General features: G+C 39.7%; 1 protein-coding gene across 1 annotated transcript in view; it reads left to right on the top strand.

Moving 5' to 3' along the window:
* LOC142658106 (sodium- and chloride-dependent GABA transporter 1) overlaps nucleotides 1-25,878 on the top strand; it is a 141,363-nt gene that overhangs the window by 105,949 nt on the left and 9,536 nt on the right. Inside the window, exons 6-12 of the mRNA XM_075833853.1 lie at nucleotides 108-240; nucleotides 1,989-2,123; nucleotides 2,203-2,306; nucleotides 3,364-3,488; nucleotides 8,002-8,114; nucleotides 15,155-15,286; nucleotides 15,839-15,941. Of these exons, the coding sequence (XP_075689968.1) occupies nucleotides 108-240; nucleotides 1,989-2,123; nucleotides 2,203-2,306; nucleotides 3,364-3,488; nucleotides 8,002-8,114; nucleotides 15,155-15,286; nucleotides 15,839-15,941 (845 nt within the window). The remainder of the gene's footprint in view (nucleotides 1-107; nucleotides 241-1,988; nucleotides 2,124-2,202; nucleotides 2,307-3,363; nucleotides 3,489-8,001; nucleotides 8,115-15,154; nucleotides 15,287-15,838; nucleotides 15,942-25,878) is intronic.

The raw sequence follows: 25,878 nt of genomic DNA, 5'->3' as shown, positions 1-25,878 counted from the left end.
ATCAGGTTGGGACATAAAAATTGTATTTGTTTCCTTTTTGTGTTCTTTTAAATTTAGAATAACAAGACTTTAACTTTTTGGCTAACCATTGTGTTCTCATATTTCAGACGTAACATGCACCAAATGACAGATGGCCTGGAAAAGCCAGGTCATATCAGATGGCCACTAGCCATCACCTTGGCTATTGCATGGGTGCTGGTCTATTTTTGCATCTGGAAAGGGGTTGGCTGGACAGGAAAGGTAACATCAGATTTGTGTTATCTGAATGACTCTCAGGTTGCTTATGTGATAAATTAAAATATATTTTAAATTTTTTAACAGGTCTTAACCAAATAGAAATGAAATTAATGTTATTATATTTTCTAAACGAGTCTGTAAAAATATGCTAAATTAAATTATATGAACATGTTCAGTCATATTATGCATTTGTCCACCAATTTTTTATGTTTTCAGCAGTTTTCACAGTTTTTAAATGGGGGTGTTGTCTATTTTGTCATAAACATGTGACAATTATTTGCTACCCTATACCAGTTCAGACATTATAGAATGATTTATAAAGGGCAGAACTAAAGGGACAAATTCATATACTGTAAATCCATGCAACATTTTAGTTAGGCAAAATCAATTATTTTATAAATGTGCCTTAGAGGCTCAACACTAAGATAATTCTAGTATTTCATTTTAATCATTTGAACTCCCAGTGCTTAACATATCCCCCTTTAGACCTGGCAGTTATGAAGTAGTCAACAATACATAAAAATACCTTGCCAGACACCTCCAGTTATATCAACATTATTCCGGAGCAAGAGGAGGAGCCTCCTGAGGTCAGTGTTGGTCTGTAGCGATCACGTGGGTATACCGGCAAATCATCACTGCAGCACAGTCAACATTGAGTGGGAGGGAGCTGCGGCGTGGTAGGCGCCGGAACAGCAGGGATCTATCAGGTGGGTAATGGCACTTTTATTGTTTTTTGGTCACCCCCTGGCCAGGTTTTGCTGAACATGGATAACCCATTTAAACATCTCAGGGTAGAGCTGCATTTAAAAGAAGAAGAGCCCTCTTTTTGTCTGGAAATTATAATATTATCACTGAAATCAATATGTGGGTGCCCTAAAGAAACAAAGTAGTATCACAGAGTGGGAACTCTTTATAATCCATAGCCTTTATTCATTATTCAGATTAAAATACTCTAGGCCATTCTTTTGATACACGCATACCCCTGACACAACCAGGGTTGAATCAATAAGCAATCCACAATTATCACCTGGAGTATCCAGAAAATGACATCTAGATAGCGTGGTACCATCTAGATAGCGTGAACAAACTAGGTATATATATATATTTGCTTGTATGTGCCACATTACAACTCATGATTCCTGGGCGTAAAGATGACAATTGGCTGAGGAAGAAACAGCTGGATGAAGATAATCCATTTTACGATGCATGCTGGTTTGTAGAAGCTGTAGATGGAGGCTTGTCATTCCACATGGTCTGTGATGGTTTCATGGGGAGGAGTGGAAATCCTTTAATAAATATCACAAAATATGATTAATATGGGAGATTATTCGATGAGATAGGAGGTCTCTTCTTACAATGAGAGGCTTAAAAATTTGGACTTGCTCAGCTTGGAAAAAAGACCCATTAGAGGTGATCTAATGTATAAGTATATGTGTGGTCAACATAAAGAACTGGCACATTATTTTTATTGTTTTCAAGAACAGTACAAAGGACCAGGGGAGGAAGGGTTCAGACATCAATATAGGAAAGGGTTCTTTACAGTTAGAGTAGTCAAACTATAGAATGTACTACCCAATGGGTAGTATTGGCCTATACTATGTCAGCATTTAAAAAAGATTTAGATGCTTATCTAATGACAAATGGCATTGAGGAGTATACATAATTAGTATTGATTGATGTATAATAGATCTAAGAAAAGTGTCCTTTTTCAACCTATGTAACCGTGGAATATTTATCTGTTTTTTTTGTAGGTAGTCTATTTTTCAGCCACTTACCCCTACATCATGTTGGTCATCTTGTTTTTCCGAGGTGTCACCCTCCCTGGAGCAGTGGATGGAATTTTATTTTATATCACTCCAGATTTCAGTAAACTCTCAGATTCGGAGGTAAAAAGAAACATTTATGAATATACTTTTTAAATGTGAATCACTGCGATCATAACAAATATTTTCATCTCGGACACAGGTGTGGCTGGATGCTGCTACCCAAATATTTTTTTCATATGGTTTGGGACTTGGGTCCCTAATTGCCCTAGGAAGTTACAATACATTCCACAACAATGTTTACAGGCAAGTAAAATGTTTGGACTAGTTCTTTTAATATCATCTTAAATGTCTTAATTGTAAGGGTCTGTTCGTACTTTGTTATAACCTACCATCGGAGGTATACGTTGGGAGGATTTCCCGGCGTATACCTGTGACGGAGGGCTATGCCGTATGCCACTGTATAGACTTACAGTGGCATACATTGTCCATTAGACTCAATAGTAATGCCTCTGCATAAAATAATGTAGTCTGCTATGCCATTGTATACAGTGAAAAAGAATGGTATGCCGATGCATGCTTACAAAGCATATGCCAAAAGAACACTCTTTTGGCATATACTTGGTTAATGGGTCTCTATGCATCCTAGAGCATACTTCAAACGTTGGGCAATAACGTGCTGTGAACAGGGCCTTAATTAGTAAGATCAAAATAAAAAATGTGACGCAGGACGCTTGCCGCGACAGGACTTGCATACTCGTCCTGCTGATCGCACGGGCACAGCCCCTGTGATCAGTAGTGGGGCAACGGCTGTAATAAGCAGTCGCTGCTCTGCTCTAATGGTGGAGTTCAGAGCATTCTCTGATCTGTGCCTATAATCCTTTGAATGCTGCGATCAATGCTGATTGCAGCATTCTTGGAGAGACTGAGGGAGTTCCTTCCTTTGAACGCATCAGAGCGAATCCAAAAGCAAAAAAATACAGCTAGGTCAAAAAAAAAAAAGTTCTGACCAAAGAAATGCAAAGCAGAAAAAAATTGTTCTTTTCCTCAAGGCCAAAATTGGCCCGCTCCTTATGTAAATGACTTTTATATACGGATATAAAATACTAGTATATACAGATATAGAGTAGCAGTATAACTACTAAATAGCGAAAAAACAACAGCACATTACCTAATAAATGACAGACCACTGAAATGAACATGTCTGTCACTTCTTCATGCTGCCCTCAGACAGGGCAGCATAAATATATGACAGATCCTTTAATAATTTAAAGTAATACATTGCAATGTATGTGTTGTACTATAATTTTTAACACTGAAATGTTTATTAGTCCTATGGTGAATTTTAATTTATCTCTTCTAGAGATTCAATCATTGTCTGTTGCATCAATTCTGCCACAAGTATGTTTGCGGGTTTTGTCATCTTTTCCATCGTTGGATTTATGGCACACGTGACTAAAAGACCAATAGCACAAGTTGCAGCTTCAGGTATAAATATAATTGTTATTTCCTCAGAAGTTAAAATAATTTTTATCACCAGTTTTATTTTATTTTTTTCAAATTAAAAATCTATGCTTAAACTTTTGTTCTATGCTGCTACTCTGAGCTGTGACCTGCAGTTCCAGAGATTTGCTTTACATCAGCCTCATGGACATTAAGAAGCCTCCATCAGAAAATATTGGCGAGTTGTGTGGGCATGCTCTGTGACATAAGCACAGGTTGCTGTGCAGGGAGGGGGAGAAAGAATAATCTGAGCTGTCCCCATGACCTAATGTCTTTTTCTGTCTCCAGCTATATAATAGAAGTTTGTTTTCTTTTTTTTACTGGTCATGTGATGTACACATAGGTACACCATTCGTTAGAGTTAGGGTATGTGCACACACAAACTCAAAAACATCTGAAAATACGGAGCTGTTTTCAAGGGAAAACAGCTCCTAATTTTCAGAAGTTTTTTAAGCCACTCGCGTTTTTTGTAGCGTTTTTTTTTACGCCTGTTTTTGGTGCTGTTTTTCTATAGAGTCCCTGAAAAACTGCTCCAAAAACGGCTGAAGAAGTGACATGCACTTCCTTTTCGCTGCCGTTTTTCAAAACGGCCGCGTAAAAAAACCGGCCTGCTTCCGACTTTTCGTCCGTTTTTCGTCCGTTTATGGCCCGAAAAACGTCCAAAAATAAGCCATGTGAACGTACCATGTGAACGTGGCATCTCTCCACGTCCCCTGCTTTCATCATGTCTACAGGTATCTGAACTTTTTACCCCTTCTATCTGGCATTTATTGTATATGTTGGTTTGCATACACGCTATTTATCCATAGCATATCTGTGCTATGTACTCCTTGTAACGGGCATTATTCTTCCCACATATATATAGCCATACATACTTCTTTTTTTGATATTTCAGTTTACTTGTATCCATGGCATGCTAGTATTGGGACGTTGTTTGAGGTTGGTTTTTTCTTGTGTTCCCTATGGTATGTTGTCATCTCTACCAGATCGCTACTCCTTTAGATATAGGATCCACCATATTTTTCATTATATCTAATATCGTTATACCATGTATTGTTATGTATTAATAAAGTTATATATTTTCTTACTACCCATGGTATTTACTTTCATACTTTATTGGGATGTTATGTCCCTTGCGCTTGTGCGCTTGTAGGTTGTTTCCTAGTTTGCTTGGGGATCTCCCCTTGTCTCGTCGTACCTTGTTTTGAGGTTTGCAGTAAGTTTACTATGTCAGGAAAGGGGACAGATCCTCTATAGATCCAGTGACTCACAAGTCATGTCTTCTCTGATGGGAATCGTTCTCTTTTCTTCTCTTCTCCATTTGACACAGACCGTTATGGTGACTTCTCCTGATGTCTGCAGAGTTTCCTGATGAGACATCTTTGCCCCCCGATTCCGCAGCCATTTTCAGCATCTATAGCAACACAAAAATTCAGAAACTAAACAACCTAAATTGTTTTATATGCCAGACCCCTAAGCAAATTAAGACCCCCACGCCCATACATTAACTCAGACCAATAAACTCAGCCCCCAAGTGGTAACTAAACTTTTAAAAAAACATTGGCGTGTTATAGTGATATGTCAGAAGTTTTGATCGATGGGGGTCCGAGCACTGAGAACCCCACCGATCACTAAAACAAAGTAGCAGAATTGCTCGGGTGAGCACCGTTCCACTTCATCTCTGATCACCTTTCCTTGGAGTAGTTTACGGACTCATTGACTTTCTATTGTGCCCGTACACCGCTTGCTTAGCTATCAGAGGAAAAACGATCAGAAACAAAGTAGCACAGCACTGGGAAGTTACCAATTAAGCAGTCAGACACCCCTCCCCTTGCAGTAAAATAACTTCTGAGGGCTATATGGGGGGATTATACTGCAACATCTGACTGACTGCTGAGTGCTCTATGGGAGGGTCTGAGTGTCTGACTTTTATGGCTCTGAGGGGAAGGAGTTATCCCCCCATGGAGACCTCAGCAGTCATTCAGATGCAATGACCCCCCACCTCCTTTTTCAGGATAATAACTACTGAGGGCTCTATGGGGGAGATTATATTGCAAGGGGGGTTCTGAGCATCTCATTGACTGCAGAGGGCTCTGTTGGTGGGAAATTATTACACACAAAAATGTAGAAACTAAACACCCTATATACAATTCACACTAACACCACACACTATATATTCAAACCACACACTATATACACACACACACGCTACACTCACACTTACACTATATACACTCTATATAGACTTACATTATACACACACACACACACACACACACACACACACTATATACACAAACTACACGCACACACTTACACTATATAGACTTACATTATACACACTATAAACTCTATACACATAGCACACACTATATAGACTTACACTATATACACACTATATAGACTTACATTATACACACTATAAACTCTATACACACAGCACACACTATATAGACTTACACTATATACACTATACACACACTATATAGTCACACTATACACACACACTATATAGACTTACACCATATACACACACTATACAGACTTACATTATACACACTATATACACACACAGAACACACTATATAGACTTACACTATAAACACTATACACACACACACACACACACACACACACACAGAACACACTATATAGACTTACACTGTATACACTATACACACACTGCACACTATATACACTATACATACTACACACTATATAGACTTACACTATATACACACTACTCACTATATAGACTTACACTTTATACACACTACACACTATATAGACATACTATATACACTATACACACACTACTCACTATAAACACACTATACCGCCCAAACCGCCTATATGAGGATCCGCCACTGACTAGGAGTCCCTGCCTCGCTACGGGAAAACTGTCCCATGCTGTAATCATGTTTTCAGCATGGGACAGTAGTTCTGCGGGGAGGCCGGGGCACTTAGCGTCATACATGACTATGATGCTAGGAGCCCGGCTCCCTGCTCTGTGTTCAGTCTGGGAAATGCGGCCGACATTCGGACCTTATATCACAGACCGAACAGTATTTTTTAAATTGAAAAATATCTGTTGCCACTTGCATACCTCTCAACATTTGCATTCCCATTTGCTGGACTCTTTCAAAACCCACCCCTGATCCACCCAGGAACGCCTACAAAACATTCTGAGAACGCACACTTTTTGTAAATTTGCATAAGCCTGCCCACTTTACGCCCCATTTGTGGGTCAATCCCATGAAAAACAGTATGGTTGGGAGATTTTGCCCTTGCTCTAATACTTTGCTTGTTTAAAATATTGTTTTTAGCAGTGCTATCAGGTGTACAATTTATTCAGAGTAATATATCTAAAACAAAGTATCTCCCAGAAATGGTGCATGAGTCATTTGAACCACCATAGAGTAAAACAACATGTTTTTCATGAAACATGTGTAGTTATCCTTGCTTAACTGGTTTCACACAGATTAGTAATTAAAACACGGATGAGGTGAATAGGTCTGGGGGTGTAACTGGAGGTTTTGGATATTTTGGAGCTGGGGGAGCAACAACAAGCTACTCTGCCTTGGCCAGGGCATTTAGATACTGAGCTTGGGAAGCAAAACTGTATATTTGCCGCCAGGGGCTTATCTAGGAAAGACTGGGCCCCATAGCAGACTTTTGACTGGCCCCCCCTCCACTAGGGGCCACACATAGCCTCCTCCTTGTAGATAGTGTCCCCCTGTAGATAGTAGTGCCCCCTATAGATTGTGCTATACAGTCCACCTGTAGATTGTGCCATACAGCCCACCTGTAGATTGTGCCATACAGCCCCCCTGTAGATTGTGCCATACAGCCCCCTGTAGACAGTACTTTACAGCCCCCCTGTAGATAGTGTCACACCCCATTGTAGATAGTGCCATACAGCCACACCTTGTAGATAGTGGCCCCCACCTCCCCCTTGTAGATAGTGCCATACAGCTCCCTGTATATAGTGCCCCCACCTCCCTCTTATAGATAGTGTCCCCAGTTCCCCCTTGTAGATAGTGCCCCCTGTAGATAGTGACATACAGCCCCCCCCCATTGATAGCGCCCCCACATCCCCCTTGTAGATAGTGTCATACAGCGCCCCCTTGTAGATAGCACCCCCACCTCCCGCTTGTAGACAGTGCCATACAGCCCCCTGTAGATAATGCCATACAACCCCCACTGTAGAAAGGGCCATACAACCCGCCTGTAGATAGTGACTAGCTGCATCTCTGATACAGGATACATTTTTTATTTTACAGCTTTACAAAAATTCTTCACCCATAATGCATATAAGGAAACATTGGGAATATAATCCCATTGCAAAATGTGATATAAATTGTGTAAAAATTCCTGAGCAAATAATTTTATGGGCAATAAAAACATTTCCTAAATTCTGATTAAAATTAATTTATAGCATGGTGCTTCTGGTTAATTGTCACATGAATAACGCTAAACTATGATCTTCTTCTTACAGGACCAGGATTGGCATTTTTAGCTTATCCAGAAGCAGTCACTCAACTGCCTGTTTCTCCTCTTTGGGCTATCCTCTTCTTCTCCATGTTGCTGATGCTTGGAATCGACAGTCAGGTACCGTTTCTGAAAAACATATATTTTTTAAAGAACTACAGAATAGACAAAAATTTAGAATCACTGTAATAATGATATTAAAATTAAGATGGGGGCTTCCTCTTTACATAAAGATATAGCAGACCCCAAGTAAACATTCAGCACCTGGCGACATCTATTTAGCATCAAGTTGTGATGTTTACTGTGAAACATTGGAATAAGATCCAAATTTAAACATCCCCTATTTCGGAAGTATGCAATTTTTTTTATATTTTAGCCAGTACTTTGTACCATGTAATATTTTTATACTAACAATAGTACTAACCAATATAGTCTGTCATTAGTTAAGGTCGTAATCTGGTAATCCTTTCTATGTTGTCTCACATTTTAGGATTTGAAATACATTCCCTAAAGAAAACACTCCAGAGAGCACAGCTTAGAGGGAACTGCAGAGACTATGAGTTGTTACAGGGCCGTTCAGCATATGCAGTAAAGTTTTTCCACCATGTTTAAGAGAACTACTACCTTATACATTCAGGTCATGATCAGTGTAATGTGGCGGGCTTGGAGAAATGTCCACCCTACATTGGGTTAAGATTATCCTATACACAAAGAGCTTGGGCACATAACCCAAAAGCGTGGCACATGTCTGCAGTGTATAAAGTACTTTTTCTCATAAATTTAGCATTCTTTTTTTTTTTATCTTACTGCTTTTGCTGTATGGCCCTGAAACTACTCAAGCTGCCCCAAGATAGGTTAGCATGATCTTAGTGATAGGCTCCCTCTAAGATTGTAGAAATACTGTATGTAATGTATATAATACATAACTAAAATAATTACAATGTTTTAATCTAATATCTTAATGTCTATAATAAGCAGTTACATATAATAAAATGTGCAAAAATATATACATTTTGTTTTGGTCATTAAGTTTTAGAAATGTGTTGAAACAATTGTAATATCACTAAAACATCATGATTCATATTGTTTCAAAGTGGCCATGCCATTGCTTCACATATGAGTGCACAGGAGTCTTGACAAGTGCTGCGGTCATATTCTGAATAGTTGTCAAGTCATACGAGGAAAGTAGGTCGCTAAATGCCTCAGGAACTGAGAGATGATCAGTGAGAAAAAATATTTAAATAATAATGTCTGCAGTATATATAACTATCCCGAGTCTTTGTTAAATATGGACTATTTGTTTTCATGCTATTTACAAATGCTGAGATCTAAATACAATACATAAAGAAATAAAATTAGATTTCAGATTATGCCTGGCAGCAACTAAATACAGTATGACAAGTCTCAATCATATTACTTATTGCACATGTTGTCCTTGGAAGTCTATAGTTCTTCGCCCATACAACCATGTATGTATTTACATTCAGAGGCTTACAACTCCTGGGCCCCAATTCCAAAATCGGTAATAGGGCCCCACCTACCATGCAATATTTATAATACAGGTGTCGACTTATGTGGCAAAGGGGCCCTTGGGTCCCTAACACACAAGGTCCCGAGTGTGACTGCCAGAATTTTCTCAAGAACAAATAGGATAGAAAGCCCTCCATAGCGTGATATGTATGTACAATTAAGATTAGTAATCCTCTGGCCGGAGGAAATGGAGCTGCACTCACCAGACCCAGCTGGCACAACTCTTGGATGCACGTGTAGGTCCGGGGTTGGTCCTCCGATTGGCATTTTCTTTGCTCCACCTTCTATATGAGACCAAGAGAGATCATCCAACAAAAAAAGAAAGAAGGCAGGATCTAATGGGCGCCACCAGTAAGGTAAAAGGAGTGGAAGATCATAAGATTATAAAAAACATTTATTTGCCATTGTACAACGAATTTCTAAGTCTTTTTGACGTCTTCATTAGGTACAACCGATGAAGAAGTCAGAACGGCTTTTAAACGCGTTGTTCGTTGGCAAATAAATGGTTTTTATGACCTTTTACCTTACTGGTGGTGCCCAATAGATTTTTCTTTTTTCTTTTCTTGTTGGAAGAATTTTCTCAAAGGCAGGGGTTAAAAGCATCAGAGAAAAACAGTGGCAGTGGCCTACAATGACTAAGATTGATAAAGGAGATACTTGCCGTGATTTGCACCAAATTTATTAAAAGGCTCATGTCTCAGAGGCAGAAAACCAAATCTACACCAGGTGTAGATCTGCAACTAAATTAGCGCCATTTTCAGGCTTTATACTCTATCAATTTGACTAAAACTACATCTCCTTGGAGACTAAGTCCACTTTTCTCGTCACTTTCCAAATTTGGTGAGTGATGAGTACAGTCACAAAAATTACCGAAAATTTTAAGCATGTTGGGATTTGTGACCTTTTTCTGTCGCATTTTATGCCTTCGTGTAAACTGCATTATAAATGTGGGCCAGTTTCTCTTCTTTTCTATGGTGTCACTGTGATCACTTTTGTCTTGCAGCACTGGGTTGGAATCTGACCATACACACGTGCAACAGGAAGGGAGCTTGTATGATGGCCCTTTGTTTGCGTATTCTCTGGCCATCCCAGGTTTACTAATAGTTCTGTTGGAATCCTAAGAAATTACTCTAGTGAGGGAATGTGTAGAATTCGAGACCCACTGAAACCAAATGCAGAATGCGTACAGCGCTGTGGGATATGTTGGCCCTATATAACTAGGAATAAATAAATAATAGTTTTAAAGTACAACTGCACCCTTTACATTATTAGACACATGGGTATGTCTGCTCAATTCTATACTATAGTTATGTTGTATATACTGTATTCCCTCTATTCTTTTATGGTGCTTTGCTTCCCATTTGCTCTTACGAAATGTCTTTCAGCTCACTGCACCTTTCAGATTTAAATAGTATTATATGGAATACATTGTCTCTATGTTACTATTTTGGACTGATACAGGATGAGCAATAGTAGAAAATCCAAAGATTGGCCTCGAGCTATATGCCTGTGGTAATGTCAAGGCAGAAGGGGGAGAGGATGGAGTTGTGGGTTTAGTTTTCACTAGTAGCGGAAACTCATGGACCAGATATTACAGCAGTCAGCTAATTTTATATAGTGTTTTTGGAGCAAGTAAGAATGCAATTTACATAAAATGTTGCCAAGACATTTATAAGCTCGGGAAACTTGGAAATAGATCCACAGTGTAAAATAACCCTTTCATGACTGAGGATGTTTTGGCCCTCGATGAACAAAGCAAAATTTCTCGTTTTGGATTACTGCATTCAAACAATGAATATTTTTTTCTATGTTATAGTGAAGTCGAAAATGTCTTTCGGGACACATGAGGGCTTTCTTATTATTTGAAGCTGATATAAATTGTAGGGCTTATTTAGGGAAAATTAGACACAGGAAAAAAAAATCAAAATGCTTTCCGTTTTCATTTTTCACTCCTCGCCTTCCAAGAAACATAATATTTTTCCATCAATTGGGTGGTGTGAAGGCTTATCTTTTGTGGGACGAGTTGTAGTTTCTATTGGTACTATTTAATGTACAATATAATGTACTGGGAAAGTGAAAAAAAAAATTTTGTGGGGTGTGATTCCATTTTTTGGGGGGGGTTTTGTTTTGTGGAAAAAAAACAACTTTATTCTGCTGGTCAATACGATTACGGCAATACCAAATTGATGTATTTTTTTTTATTATGTTTCACTACTTTTACAAAGAAAAAACAGTGTTGCCATATTCTGAAAGCCATGTTATTTATTTTTTCGTCGATTGAGCAGTGGTTTGTATTGGTACCATTACTTAGTACACACCACTTTTTCATGACTTTGTTAAATTTGTAAAAGTTCTGACTTTTACGGACGCAGCAATACCAATTTTGGAAAAGGAGGGTTTTTTCATTTTTATAATTTTTTTTATTTTATGTAGACTACTGAAAACTTTATTCAACTATTTTTAACACATTTTTTTAGTCCCCCTAGCGGATTTAAGCCAGAAATCGTCAGATGGTTAGTATTGCTGGTACAATACACTGAAATACTAACGTATCGCAGTAAATTGTCATTTTTACAGACTCATGGTAAGCCCTGCCAGAGGCAGGAGCAGAAAGAAGGCAGACCTGGGGGCCTTCATTAGGTCCCTGGGCTGCTATGACAGTTACCGGCACCCCGTGATCATGTCGCGGGGGGTCGATGGGCTGTCAGAGTAGGCCGTCCCCTCTTTCTAATGGTTCAGATGCCGCAATCGCTATTGACTACGGCATCTAAGTGGTTAAATGGCCAGGATCAGAGTGATCTCTCTTCCTGGTCATTTGTGCAAAGTGTCAGCTGTAATACACAGCTGACACCCGCAGAATATGGAGCAGGCTCAGCACATGAGCCCACTCTATACTTCATCCCCCGCACCAGGACGTACGGGGACGTCCTGGTGCGTCAAGGGGTTAAAGATAGTTTATTCATTGAATAATTTTCACATCAAAAATGAATCCTCTATTTATCTGTGCTTAACAATGCCAAATAGTGTACAATGTGTAATGTATGACGTGGCTATAGCACCAAGAAGAAACACCCTATTTTATTTTTAAATACATCTCCCTCAACTTTAGAACTGGCAAAAATTGGAGGGCTGGGGGTAATGATTGTATGTTTGGGGTATATTTTAAGTGATAGGAACGTAATAATGCCTGAACACATGACGTCAATGCAAAATGTGTTTGTGCCACACAGGATGTTTGAAATTGGTGCGTGTGGGTTCAGAGAGATGTGCACCTTTAAAGGGGAAGGAGGCTTTTTATTTTTATTTTTTCTCTCTCTTTTTTATTGTTTTATTATTTGTTCTAATTTTATTTTATAATATACATATACATATATATATATATATATATATATATATATATATATATATATATATATATATATATATATATATATATATATATTGTACTATGTTTATTTATTAATTTATTAAATTTTTACTATGGGGCACAGGATGGCAGGGATAGCAGTTATGTAATGGCAACAGCACATCATGTCTTCTCTGCATGGCTCCGAGCTCCCTCTGCACTGGCAATTTCTGGGATGTCATTACTGATGTCACAGGGCTCCCTAGCAACCACCCGAATGCAGAAGCTTCAATTTCTGCATTTGGGAACACAGTGCTCAACATGAGTGTTGTTTTCAGGGGCTTTTAGTGACAGAGAACTGATTATTTCAGTTTCCTGTCACAATACAGGATTGTGTGACAGACTAATTCTGCTGATCACGCAGTGCCATCAATGAGAGCACATAAATTAGCCATTAAGGAACATGCCTTTGGCATGTTAATTTAAGTGGGGTTGGCGTTATTTTATTTTACTAAACAATTTTTGAGATTATATTATAGTTACACAGTTGATCGTTGATAAGGTTAAAAACAATCTAAATGCCTGGATCAATAATTTATAGGAAAAAATAATCCTATAGTCGTGCAGTGCTTTTATTTGGCAGTAATGCTCTGTCTGTGTCACAGATGAAAAACTGAAATGCTGTGTACAGAGCAGTAAAATTATACTTTTTCTTTTAGCGTTTGTCTGGAACACTGTTCATGACTCTTATATAAAAAAAAAGCTGGAACTCTCTGGGTAAAATAACACATGATAATTTCATTTTCTTACCATGTCACAGATAAATAAACATGGAAGGGAGAAGCAAAATTACCCATTTTCTTTTTTTGGGTGGGAGGAGCAGTAAGTGGTAAGGAGCAGTGATAGGAACGCCGCTGGTTGTTGTGCTCCGTGGAAGGGGTGAAAATGCAGACCAAGAAACAAGGTAGCGCGTGTAACTAACAAAGTAGCAGCTAAATCAAATGACTGTGGCACACCAGTACTGAATGGCTGAGCTACTGAGCTCTCTTTAGATCCATCTCCACACTAAATATTGCGCTAAAAATGGAGTGAGGCAGTATCATTCATCACAGGATTGAAAAAAAAATACTCCAGAATAGCTGTTCATACTTGCAGTTCACTGCAGGCGAAAATATAAATGCTCTAGTTTTGTCAAGCTATGCAAGCGACCTGCCTTCAATAGTGAGTTTTGCAACTATTATGTCTTAATAGACAGTTATTGGTAGTATACAGGCGTCAAGAGTAAAACTACATATAATGCATTAAAGATACTTCTTACTAATTCAAGTTACTCCACATGCGCATATACCATGAGCTATAAACAATCATACGCTGCTTTGGTAACGCAAAGTGGAGATTTATGGCTTTCACAGTTTACCAATGAAATATGTCATTTACCTCTAGCAACATGCACTACAATTTACCAAGATAACTTTAGTTTTATATATGTTCGCCACCCAAAACGCCCCGGCTATTAGAATCTAACAGTAACCCTCCCACACCAAATTTAAGAGGTAGATGGGTAGGAAAATGTTTATTTCCCGTTTTCTTCCCACTTCGAAATAAGACACTTTTCTTCTTCTCGCTACAATACCATCTTAGTGTTAAACACACATCTTCCTTCCTAGCCACCAAATCTGCTTGCAATGCCCTCCTGCACGCCCCCTTCTGTTCTGGTCTAACCCTGATACTACAACTCCCACTGGTGTGTGCCCCAATTCTTCTAGGAGTACCTCTAGCATTTTCAGGGATAATAGAGTAACTTCAATGCAGTAAAAATAAAAGTTGGCCTTTATAGTATTTTTTTTTAGACGTTAATGATTAATTCTAACAAAAAAAATCCTGCATAATAGTAGATACATATAAACTCGCTGTCATTGAAGCAGTCACTTCAGATTCTTTTAATCTTTGATCCTATCAGGAGGAGATATAGATGCAGTATATAAATAGACAAACCACTGCAAATAAAGCAATAAGCTCTGATGTGGTTCCAGCTATGAAAAATTGACAGATCTCACCGACAATCATGCCAATTTAATGCATTTTTTCTTAACAGTGTAAAAGAAATTCCAGCAGACGGCAGATGGAAAATAAAATGCTGCTTTGAATACTTATGAGATTCTTGACTGTGGTAGTCATTTTCTGAGTTGAACCATACGAATGTAATCTATTTGTCCCTGGGTCCTTTAGGATTTTAATGACTTTTGCCAACATTAATTGTACAATGTTCCTTCTTATTTTGCAGTTCTGTACAGTTGAAGGATTTATAACAGCTCTTGTGGATGAATTTCCAAAACTTCTGCGTAACCGAAGAGAAATCTTTATTGCAATTGTCTGTGTAGTTTCCTATCTCATTGGGTTGTCCAACATAACTCAGGTAAGTATACTTGCAAGAGATTCTATACCAGCTCAAGTAATAGAGCATGCTTGGTAGTATGACATAGTAAGGAAGAAAAATTACACAGGTCCATAAAATTCAACATTGTCTCACATTAGGGGAAAAATTTCCTTCCCGACACCAGATATCCAAAAATTGCCCCTAAGCCATCTATTTTCCATCCTAAATAACCCCAAGTTTGATCATCGGTCTTGGTACCGCAATCCACCCATTCCCTTAATAACTTTGGTTCCCTCCTCTGCTATATCTGTCATATAAAGTGATGTCACTGATCACAGGGACGGTAAGCACAGAAGTAGAGCTTGTTCATGTATTCTCATCTCTACAGTCTACATTATGGATGGATGTTCCATTCCCAGATCATTAATCCAAGCACTCCATAGCACAAAAAATATTTTGATATTGCACTTATTGTATATCATGGTTTAAACAACATTGGGTACAAAAGAACTACAGCATTCAGTTCATTGTTACCGTATAAAAATGTATAAAATGATGCCACAAGTAATCTGAACTTCATTTTCTCTACAGGGTGGAATTTATGTATTCAAACTTTTTGATTATTATTCAGCCAGTGGAATGAGTCTGCTGTTCCTTGTGTTCTTTGAGTGCATCTCCATATCATGGTGTTATGGTAAGAAAACATCAGTTTAAATATTATATTGTCTCAAACTGCAGGGAAATATTTGATTTATTATTGAATACTATTATTATTGGGGCAGCACGGTAGCCTTGCACCACTGGGGTTCTGGGTTCGGATCCAAACAACGATAATACCTGCATTAAATATACAAAAAGGGACAAAAAACGGTCTCAATTTAAAACATTAAGGGCCAGTGCATACGTTGCGTAAATACTGCGGATTTGCCGGAACGGAATTCATTGCGGAAAATCCGCAGCAAATACAGTTGCAGCAAAGTGGATGAGGTAAACAAATCTCATCCACACGCTGCGTAAATACTGAGTGGAAAAAACGCTCAGAAATTGACCTGCGGTGCGGAATTTTATTCCGCAGCATGTCAATTGTTTTTAAGTAAACGCTGCTTACATGTTGCGGATGTAAATCCCGCAGCAAATAGCAGTTGTTCCATTTTTTTGTGGCAGGTTCGCAATGATCCCCCCCGCAATAAACGGAACTCATAAAACAAAAAAAATATTAAAGTTACCTAGGAGTCTGTGTTTCATCCTCCTTGGATGACGCTCCATCCCTTGTGACCGCCGCTGCAGCCGATCACACGCTGCAGCAGTCTCCTGGGATGAGACGTCATCCCAGGAGGTCGGCCTGCTAGCAGGCTGGCTAAGCGCTGCAGTTTTTTGCAGCGGACATTCCGGGCGAAAAACTACACCACAGTTTGGTGCACTTTTTCGCCTGTAATTCCCTGCGGCGCACAGAGCGGATATGCTGCGTGCTGCGTGCTGCGTGCTATAGAATAATTTGTCGCCAAGACCGCCTCAACCGAATGGTTTGCTGTCTCCCTGGTGCCAGGGTTCGGCATGTGGTGGAACGGGTGGACAAATTGCTGGGAGGGGCTGGTGATGATCCAGCTGTCGTGGTCCATGTCGGTACCAACGACAGAATAAATGGTAGGTGGAGGAGCCTTAAGAATAATTTTAAAGAACTAGGCTACAAGCTGAAGGGAAGGACCTCCAAGGTTGTATTCTCAGGAATACTGCCTGTGCCATGCGCATCACAGGAAAGACAGCGGGAGCTTAGGGAGTTAAATGCATGGCTGAAGTCTTGGTGTAGAGGAGAAGGATTTGGGTTCCTAGAGCACTGGGCTGACTTTTCATTGGGGTACAAACTGTATTCTGCAGATGATTTGCACCTAAATGGAAGGGGGTCCGCTGTGCTGGGGGAGAGAATTCTAGCTGGGGTGGCGGAGTATTTAAACTAGGGCTGAGGAGGGAGGTCAATGTAGAAAAAAAAGGGGTAGCCAGGTTAGAGAGGGGTCAGACTATATTGGTGGGGGGAGAAACAGAATGTGGGGAGAGGGCTAGACAACAAGATAATGAGATCCTTTCGTTACAAAACATCAGTGTAAATAAAAAGGACCGATTAATGTCAAATCACATTTCTGATAATAAAAGTGAAAAACTGACAGGCAAGTTAAAGTGTATGTTCACAAATGCCAGAAGTCTAGCAAGCAAAATGGGGGAGCTGGAGGCCTTGATACTGGAAGAAAATATAGATATAGTTGGTGTTGCTGAAACATGGCTGGACTCTTCACATGACTGGGCTGTAAATCTACAGGGTTTTACACTTTTTCGTAAAGACAGGACAAATAGGAAAGGTGGTGGTGTATGTCTGTATGTGAGAAGTGATATGAAGGCGAGTGTGAAAGAGACAATAGTGGGTCAAGACTGTGAGGAGGTTGAAACCTTGTGGGTGGAACTAGAAAGGGAGGTAAACACTGAAAAAATTACTTTTGGTGTAATCTATAGACCCCCCAATATAACTGAGGAGATGGAAGGTCAGATATATAAACAGATGGAGCGGGCTGCACAGGCGGGTACTGTAGTGATAATGGGAGATTTTAATTTCCGGGATATTAATTGGTGTCATGGTTCGGCTTCAACTGCAAAGGGGAGACATTTCCTCAACCTGTTGCAGGAAAATTTTATGGGCCAGTTTGTGGAAGACCCGACTAGAGGTGAAGCTCTGTTGGATCTGGTCATTTCTAATAATGCAGATCTTGTTGGGAATGTCAATGTTCGTGAAAACCTCGGTAACAGTGATCATAATATAGTTACATTTTACCTATACTGTAAAAAACAAACGCAGGCTGGGAGGGCAAAAACATTTAATTTTAAGAAAGCCAATTTCCCCAGGATGAGGGCTGCAATTCAGGATATAGACTGGGAAGAACTAATGTCAAATAATGGAACAAATGATAAATGGGAGATTTTCAAATCTACTTTGAGTTATTATAGTGCAAAATTTATTCCTACAGGTAATAAGTATAAACGACTCAAATTAAACCCCACATGGCTTACACCTTCTGTGAAAGGGGCAATACATGACAAAAAAAGGGCATTTAAAAAATACAAATCTGAGGGTACAGCTGTAGCCTTTGTAAAATATAAAGAGCTTAATAAAATCTGTAAAAATGTAATAAAATTAGCAAAAATACAAAATGAAAGGCAGGTGGCCAAGGATAGTAAAACAAATCCTAAAAAATTCTTCAAGCATATAAATGCAAAAAAGCCAAGGTCTGAACATGTAGGACCCCTAGATAATGGTAATGGGGAGTTGATCACAGGGGATCAAGAGAAGGCAGAGTTACTAAATGGGTTCTTTAGCTCTGTATATACAACAGAAGAAAGAGCAGCTGATGTAGCCGGTGCCAGTGCTGTTAATATATCAGTTGATATACTGAATTGGATGAATGTAGAGATGGTCCAAGCTAAATTAAATAAAATAAATGTGCACAAGGCTCCGGGACCAGATGGGTTACACCCTAGAATTCTTAAAGAGCTTAGTTCAGTTATTTCTGTCCCCCTTTTCATAATATTCAGAGAATCTCTAGTGACTGGTATAGTGCCAAGGGACTGGCGCAGGGCAAATGTGGTGCCTATTTTCAAAAAGGGCTCTAGGTCTTCCCCGGGTAATTATAGACCAGTAAGCTTAACATCCATCGTGGGGAAAATGTTTGAGGGGCTATTGAGGGACTATATACAGGATTATGTGACAATAAATAGCATTATAAGTGACAGCCAGCACGGTTTTACTAAGGACAGAAGTTGTCAAACTAACCTAATCTGTTTTTATGAAGAGGTGAGCAGAAGTCTAGACAGAGGGGCCGCTGTGGATTTAGTGTTTTTGGACTTTGCAAAGGCATTTGACACTGTCCCCCATAGACGCCTAATGGGTAAATTAAGGACTATAGGTTTAGAAAATATAGTTTGTAATTGGATTGAGAATTGGCTCAAGGACCGTATCCAGAGGGTTGTGGTCAATGATTCCTTCTCTGAATGGTCCCCGGTTATAAGTGGTGTACCCCAGGGTTCAGTGCTGGGACCACTATTATTCAACTTATTTATTAATGATATAGAGGAAGGGATTAATAGCACTATTTCTATTTTTGCAGATGACACCAAGCTATGTAATATAGTTCAGACTATGGAAGATGTTCATGAATTACAGGCAGATTTAAACAAACTAAGTGTTTGGGCGTCCACTTGGCAAATGAAGTTTAATGTAGATAAATGTAAAGTTATGCATCTTGGTACCAACAACCTGCATGCATCATATGTCCTAGGGGGCGCTACACTGGCGGATTCACTTGTTGAGAAGGATCTGGGTGTACTTGTAAATCATAAACTCAATAACAGCATGCAGTGTCAATCAGCTGCTTCAAAGGCCAGCAGGATATTGTCGTGTATTAAAAGAGGCATGGACTCGCGGGACAGGGATGTAATAATGCCACTTTACAAAGCATTAGTGAGGCCTCATCTAGAATATGCAGTTCAGTTCTGGGCTCCAGTTCATAGAAAGGATGCCCTGGAGTTGGAAAAAATACAAAGAAGAGCAACGAAGCTAATAAGGGGCATGGAGAATTTAAGTTATGAGGAAAGATTGAAAGAATTAAACCTATTTAGCCTTGAAAAAAGACGACTAAGGGGGGACATGATTAACTTATATAAATATATTAATGGCACATACAAAAAATATGGTGAAATCCTGTTCCTTGTAAAACCCCCTCAAAAAACAAGGGGGCACTCCCTCCGTCTGGAGAAAAAAAGGTTCAAGCTGCAGAGGCGACAAGGCTTCTTTACAGTGAGAACTGTGAATTTATGGAATAGCCTACCGCAGGAGCTGGTCACAGCAGGGACAGTAGATGGCTTTAAAAAAGGGTTAGATAATTTCCTAGAACAAAAAAATATTAGCTCCTATGTGTAGAAATTTTTCCTTCCCTTTTCCCTTCCCTTGGTTGAACTTGATGGACATGTGTCTTTTTTCAGCCGTACTAACTATGTAACTATGTAACTATGTAACTATGTAACTATGTAACTATGTAACTATGTATTACGCATCCGCCCTGTGTAAACTCAGCATAAAAGTCACTAAAACCAGACTGAGGAGGTGGTCAAATATCCAGAAGTACATGGTCACAAATTTATGTAGGTCCAAGGAAATACATATACTATAAGGTAGACAAATTATGTAGCACAAATTCAATAGAATATACATCTCTAGTATAGATTGGTATATAAATACAAATAAACCCCAAGTAAGGTATATAAAAAAAAACTGATTCCTATACAGGTAGCAGAAATAACACCATGCATATGACAACTATACCAAAAAGAGAGCATATACAGCTTCAAGTTGCCAGAATAGGCTCCTAGTATTGAACATACAAATACTAACCCATAATGGGATACGTATGTCAGGGTTCCTTTTCCCTGTTATTCCACATCGAATAACCACCTCTGTAAATTGGAAACTGAGGGCATGCATGGAAGAAATGCACCAGACAGAGTTGTTGGTAAAGATCCTCCCTCAGTGAAGTAGGAAGTACAACTGAACTTTATTAAACAAAGAATTACAAGTTTCCTCCCTAGAGATGTGGGACGTGCTTAAGCCCCATTGGTTCTATTCAGTTGTGAGTTCATCTGTACACTCCCCTTGCATTCCAGGGGCGGTGTCTTCCATAGGCGTGTTCCTTATGCAGGCTCGATCTTGTTGCATACATTCAAATTCTTTGTGAAATATACTGATATTTAGTTTATGTAAGGTAATAATATTTTTGCAAGCAATATACAGGCTAATGATCCCTGACAGTCCCCCCTAATAATATTATTACTCTATCCCTGAGTCTTGCCTAGCAATCTACTACTGACCACTCGAACCAGGCTGGTAGGGGTTTTGGATTTCTTCACCAGCTTGAGACGAGCTACTCCTTATGAGTAACCCCCCTTTGTACCTGGACTTCCAAGGTTTCAGAATGGTCCTAACTTTCCCTATTCTCCTCAGAATACAGGATGGTTGTCTTTAAAGGGACTTTTGGTGTCACCTCGTCTATTTGTGTAAACATAGTGGGCACAGTCTGTTCTACAGCTTTCGTCATCATTTTCCTGATACAAGTGAAAACACAGCACACAAGGACAGAGAATAGTATTAAAAAGACCACTATCACTACTCCTATTTGTGCTAATATTTTCTGCCATCCAGTCATCCATGAAAAATACTGGTCCCATGGGTCGGTAATACCTGAGTTCCTTTTCAACTCTTGAGCTAAGCTCTCCAACTTATGTATTGCCATTGTGACTTTCCCTTTGGGCCCGGTGTTGTCGGAGATATACGTACAACAGGTTGTCCCTATCATTCGGCATACCCCACCTTTTTCAGCCAATATCATATCAAGAGCCATTCTATTTTGGAATGTCATAGTTGAGGTGGGCCCTAGTTGGTCGGCTAACCCTTGTAAAGCATCGGGTATAATTTACAAACCACTGCTGGTTGTAATATATATAATTAATCCAGTCGAATTTTTTATTAATGGTAATAATTGGGATAAGAGACTCAAATTCAAACTGGTATGTAACTACATGTGTCTTAGAAGAATTATACCAAAAGGTGGTGATTGCTACATGTCCCCCCTCAGCACTCTGTGCAATAACACGAAAAAGGATAAGGATGTATATGGTGATAGTCATTCTTTGGAAGAGACCCTCTTGCAGTGCGAGGCGTGGATCCATGTTGGCCTTCCTTCCGGCTTAATTGCAATGGGCGAGATTAGGAGGACCTGGTATGGACCCTCGAATCTGGCTTCTAAGCCCCTCACATTCTTTACTGTTAAACCTACCAATATTGGCAATAATTCAAACTTCTCCTCCACGGCACCTGTATTGGTCATAATTGTCGCACTGTCACTTACTGTCCTAATGGGACTTTTACCCCTGCAGATATAACAGGTCGTGGGCAGCATCTTCCCCAAACCTAAATACACCCGGGTAACATAACCTCTGGGCTGTCACTGCTGCCCTGTGCTTCTTACATATGAGTGACAACAACCAGTGACCTTCACCTCACACCTCCACATAAAACTCCTCAGATCGTAATTTGCAGTACCGTGGCATATTTACACACATTATAATTATAAACCTCATACAATATAAACAATAGGGCCTCAATTAATAATATAATGCTATCACCAATCTCATGCTATCACCCTCAGGGTTTGGGTCCCATCAGTTCATTGCAAGTCCTGTACCTCATCGTCCTATTCTTCTCCTGTTTTCTGCTCTTCACTGAGCAGGGTAACCCACACAATTGTGGAGTCAGACTGTACCTTGGTGTCCAGTGGGGGATTTATTATTACCCCCTCCTGGTCACTTACTTATTAAAACACTTGATACTGCTGACGGATTCACTCAGGTCTGTGGTCTTTACTTTACTTTGCTGATGTCATCAGGACTTGGTTTGGTCCTTCTCATCTTTCAGACACCGTCTCTTTTAGTATACGTCACCGGGCTGTACATAGCACCTCATGCTGTGAGCCTGGGGTGAGATCCCACGTAGACGGAATAGTGGAGTTTTATTGTGACTACCACAAACCCTCCGCATCTGTCCTCTTCCTCTGGCAAGTTACTTGTCTGCACAGCTGCTTAGAATTGTGACACTGCCGTCAGTTCATGACAAACGTGTTGTACTGGCTCAGGCTGCGCCTGCCGCATCTCAGTGATGAAGTTCATCATTTTAAAAGTCTTCTAGTTCATGTTTACTGGCACTTGCCGGGGACCCCCAACCCTTGTCAATTGTTAAAATAAATGCTAATCTGGTGATAACATCATCTGCATACACTATAAACGTTGTTCTAAGTACATACAATAATAATGTCAGGCCCTTAAACTACATCAGACAAACACCTTTTTGTAAGAAAAACTTCTCTGTTCCACTGGACAGGGCACCTAGAAAATGTGTAGTTACTGGGTACATTGTATTTGCACTTGGTGTTACACTTTTCAGCAGGATTTATACCTTATTCTCAGCTGATTACCTTTAACAGATTCTACTCACAGAAATATTCACAGATACCATACGTTTTATCTGACAAGTATCTCAAACCAATTTTTCCTACTCTGGTTTGTTCTACCTGGGAAGGCCTCTCAAGGTCTCTTCTCTTTGTGGGAGGCGGGTATGATAAGGTTGGCACCGGTCTGCCAGGACTGTTCTGTAGGCAAATCAAACAGCTCTAACAGAATTTACCAGCAACAGCTGTAAAGCCTGGGACATACCAATTAGATCTTACCACATCGATCCTTGCAGTCTTGGGGCATATGTGAGGTCATACACCATCAATACAAGTGCTATCAAGAGCGCTTTGGGTGCTACCGGTTTACCTTCCTTTATCCGTCCACATTCTGTTAGAATCTGGTTCTCACGCCTTCCGCTCCCAGTTGGAGACTTCCTGTTGAGAACAAGCTTTTTCATTGTATAATCATTAATTGATCTTAATCAGATAATTAAATTGAAGAAAAACATTAACAAATAACATCTTTACATTAAAGGTTTACATTGAGCAGTAACTAAAACTGATACATACAAACTGATTCTTCTTCTTTTATATATATATATATATATATATATATATATATATATATATATATATACTGCACAGAATTCTCCGCTCTAAAATTTTCCTTTCACAACAACAAAAGAATAAATACATAAAAATGTTTTCAAATGGGAATACTCCGCTTCTGTAGCTTTTATCTGACGCCTCCAATAGTCCAATGCTGAGGCTGGTCTGGAACTTTACATAAAACTTAACCTCAGTATTTAATATTCCCACAACACTTCTTGAATACAGTTATTAAACAAACTAACTTTGGAATAACATCTGGAGAACTTTTGACATCTTATCATTGTACAAACACCAGTTCAATACTTGGGATAAGCACTGTTCCCCTGTCACTACACACAAGTTCTGCGTTGGGGAAGATACCGGCCGGGCTTCAGACCACCCTGAGAACAGGTCTACACATACGAGCACATTGTCATACACTTCTACCTCGGATAGTTGTATGTTCTGAAGTCGCTGGGATGGGTAATCTGGCCAGGGTTGACTTTTCACAGGTACCTTTGCTGTTTTACCTATGTCATGCCGTGCGCACATCATGCAGGCTGCTACAAACCTAGTGGTGGCATTATTGTATCCAGGGACAAGCCAATTTACTGACACCTGGCAGCACATACCCTTGTTGTCAGGTCTTTGGCTTATCCGATGATCCAATAAAGTTCCTACTGCCAATGGGCCCATAATTGTCGGCGATGCCAAAAGCGAAGCCTAGAGTCAGTGTAAATGTCGGCCGTCTTACCTTCTGCAAGGTTGCAAGCCTCAGCAAGCACCTCCAGCTCCGCTCCTTGAGATGAACAAGAAGGTGAGAGTGGTTTCTGGATGATTTACCTTGTGCCTCGTATCCTGTCTTGTACATTCTGTATATACAGAACCGATAAAAACAAGGGGACATATACAAAAACACCTAAAAAGGCCATACTTACAAATGGACACAGCCAGGTCAGAAACGCTGATGGAGTGAGAAGGTGCTTTAAATAATAATAGCCACTCCCACTAGTCTTGAGGGGAGTGGTGTGTGGTGCATGGGATGTGTAGTAAGAAATAATAAATGAATAGTGTGTGTGCAAGTGTAATACTATAAGTGAAATATAGGGGGCAGTAATGAGTGAAGTGCCTCAATAGAAATAAATGGATAATGGGGTGCAAGGGAGTGAAACATGGAGGGATAGTGTGTACGTCATGAGGCACAACGTGTATAGCCAGGTAGAAGCCTATTTGTGACGCCTTGATAATTCATAGAGCGGGCTACCCTGCTTGCTATGCCAAACAACAACACACCATGCTCTCCCAGCATCAAAGACCCAGCTGTGTCCAAGAGAAGCGAATATACATAATAATGAAAAATACCTGGGGTATTAGTAATCATTTTGGCCAAAAGGACGCAAGCTCGCAATCCACGACAAGGATCCCCAGACTTGCGAGTCCCTAACTCCTAAACTGGAACAGAACGCTCCTGATGCACAAACAGAACCGATAAAAACAAGGGGACATATACAAAAACACCGAAAAAGGCCATACTTGCAAATGGACACAGCCAGGTCAGAATCGGCTTTTCTGACCTGGCTGTGTCCATTTGTAAGTATGGCCTTTTTCGGTGTTTTTTTACATTCTGTATATGATCAAGAATCTCTACATTACAAATTTACATTGGAAACCCATGTCACATATAGATAGAACATTTCAAAAGGATGGAGTTTTCTTTTTCCACATTCATCTGATGATCCAGGACACTTGTAAATCCCATCCACGAGGTCCTGTAAATACCTGATTAATACAAAAACAAACAAATTATGTTACTGAAATCTGGCATAAAATGAACAATGTTCAGCCAATTTTTTTGTTTTGTCTTCTCCCCCATCTAAATCTGTAAAGACTCATCTGTGAGTGACGTCACCTCGCCTCCTGTGTAAATTTGCTGGAGGGGAATGGTCTTTTACACAATACCTCATATTGGGTGGAGACTACAGCACAGCATACCCAGGGCCA

The sequence above is a fragment of the Rhinoderma darwinii genome, chromosome 7 (assembly GCF_050947455.1).
Source record: "Rhinoderma darwinii isolate aRhiDar2 chromosome 7, aRhiDar2.hap1, whole genome shotgun sequence".
NCBI classification, from domain to species: Eukaryota; Metazoa; Chordata; class Amphibia; order Anura; family Rhinodermatidae; genus Rhinoderma; species Rhinoderma darwinii.
The sequence above is the reverse complement of the archived record's forward strand: the minus strand, read 5'-3'. Positions and strand labels throughout refer to the sequence as shown.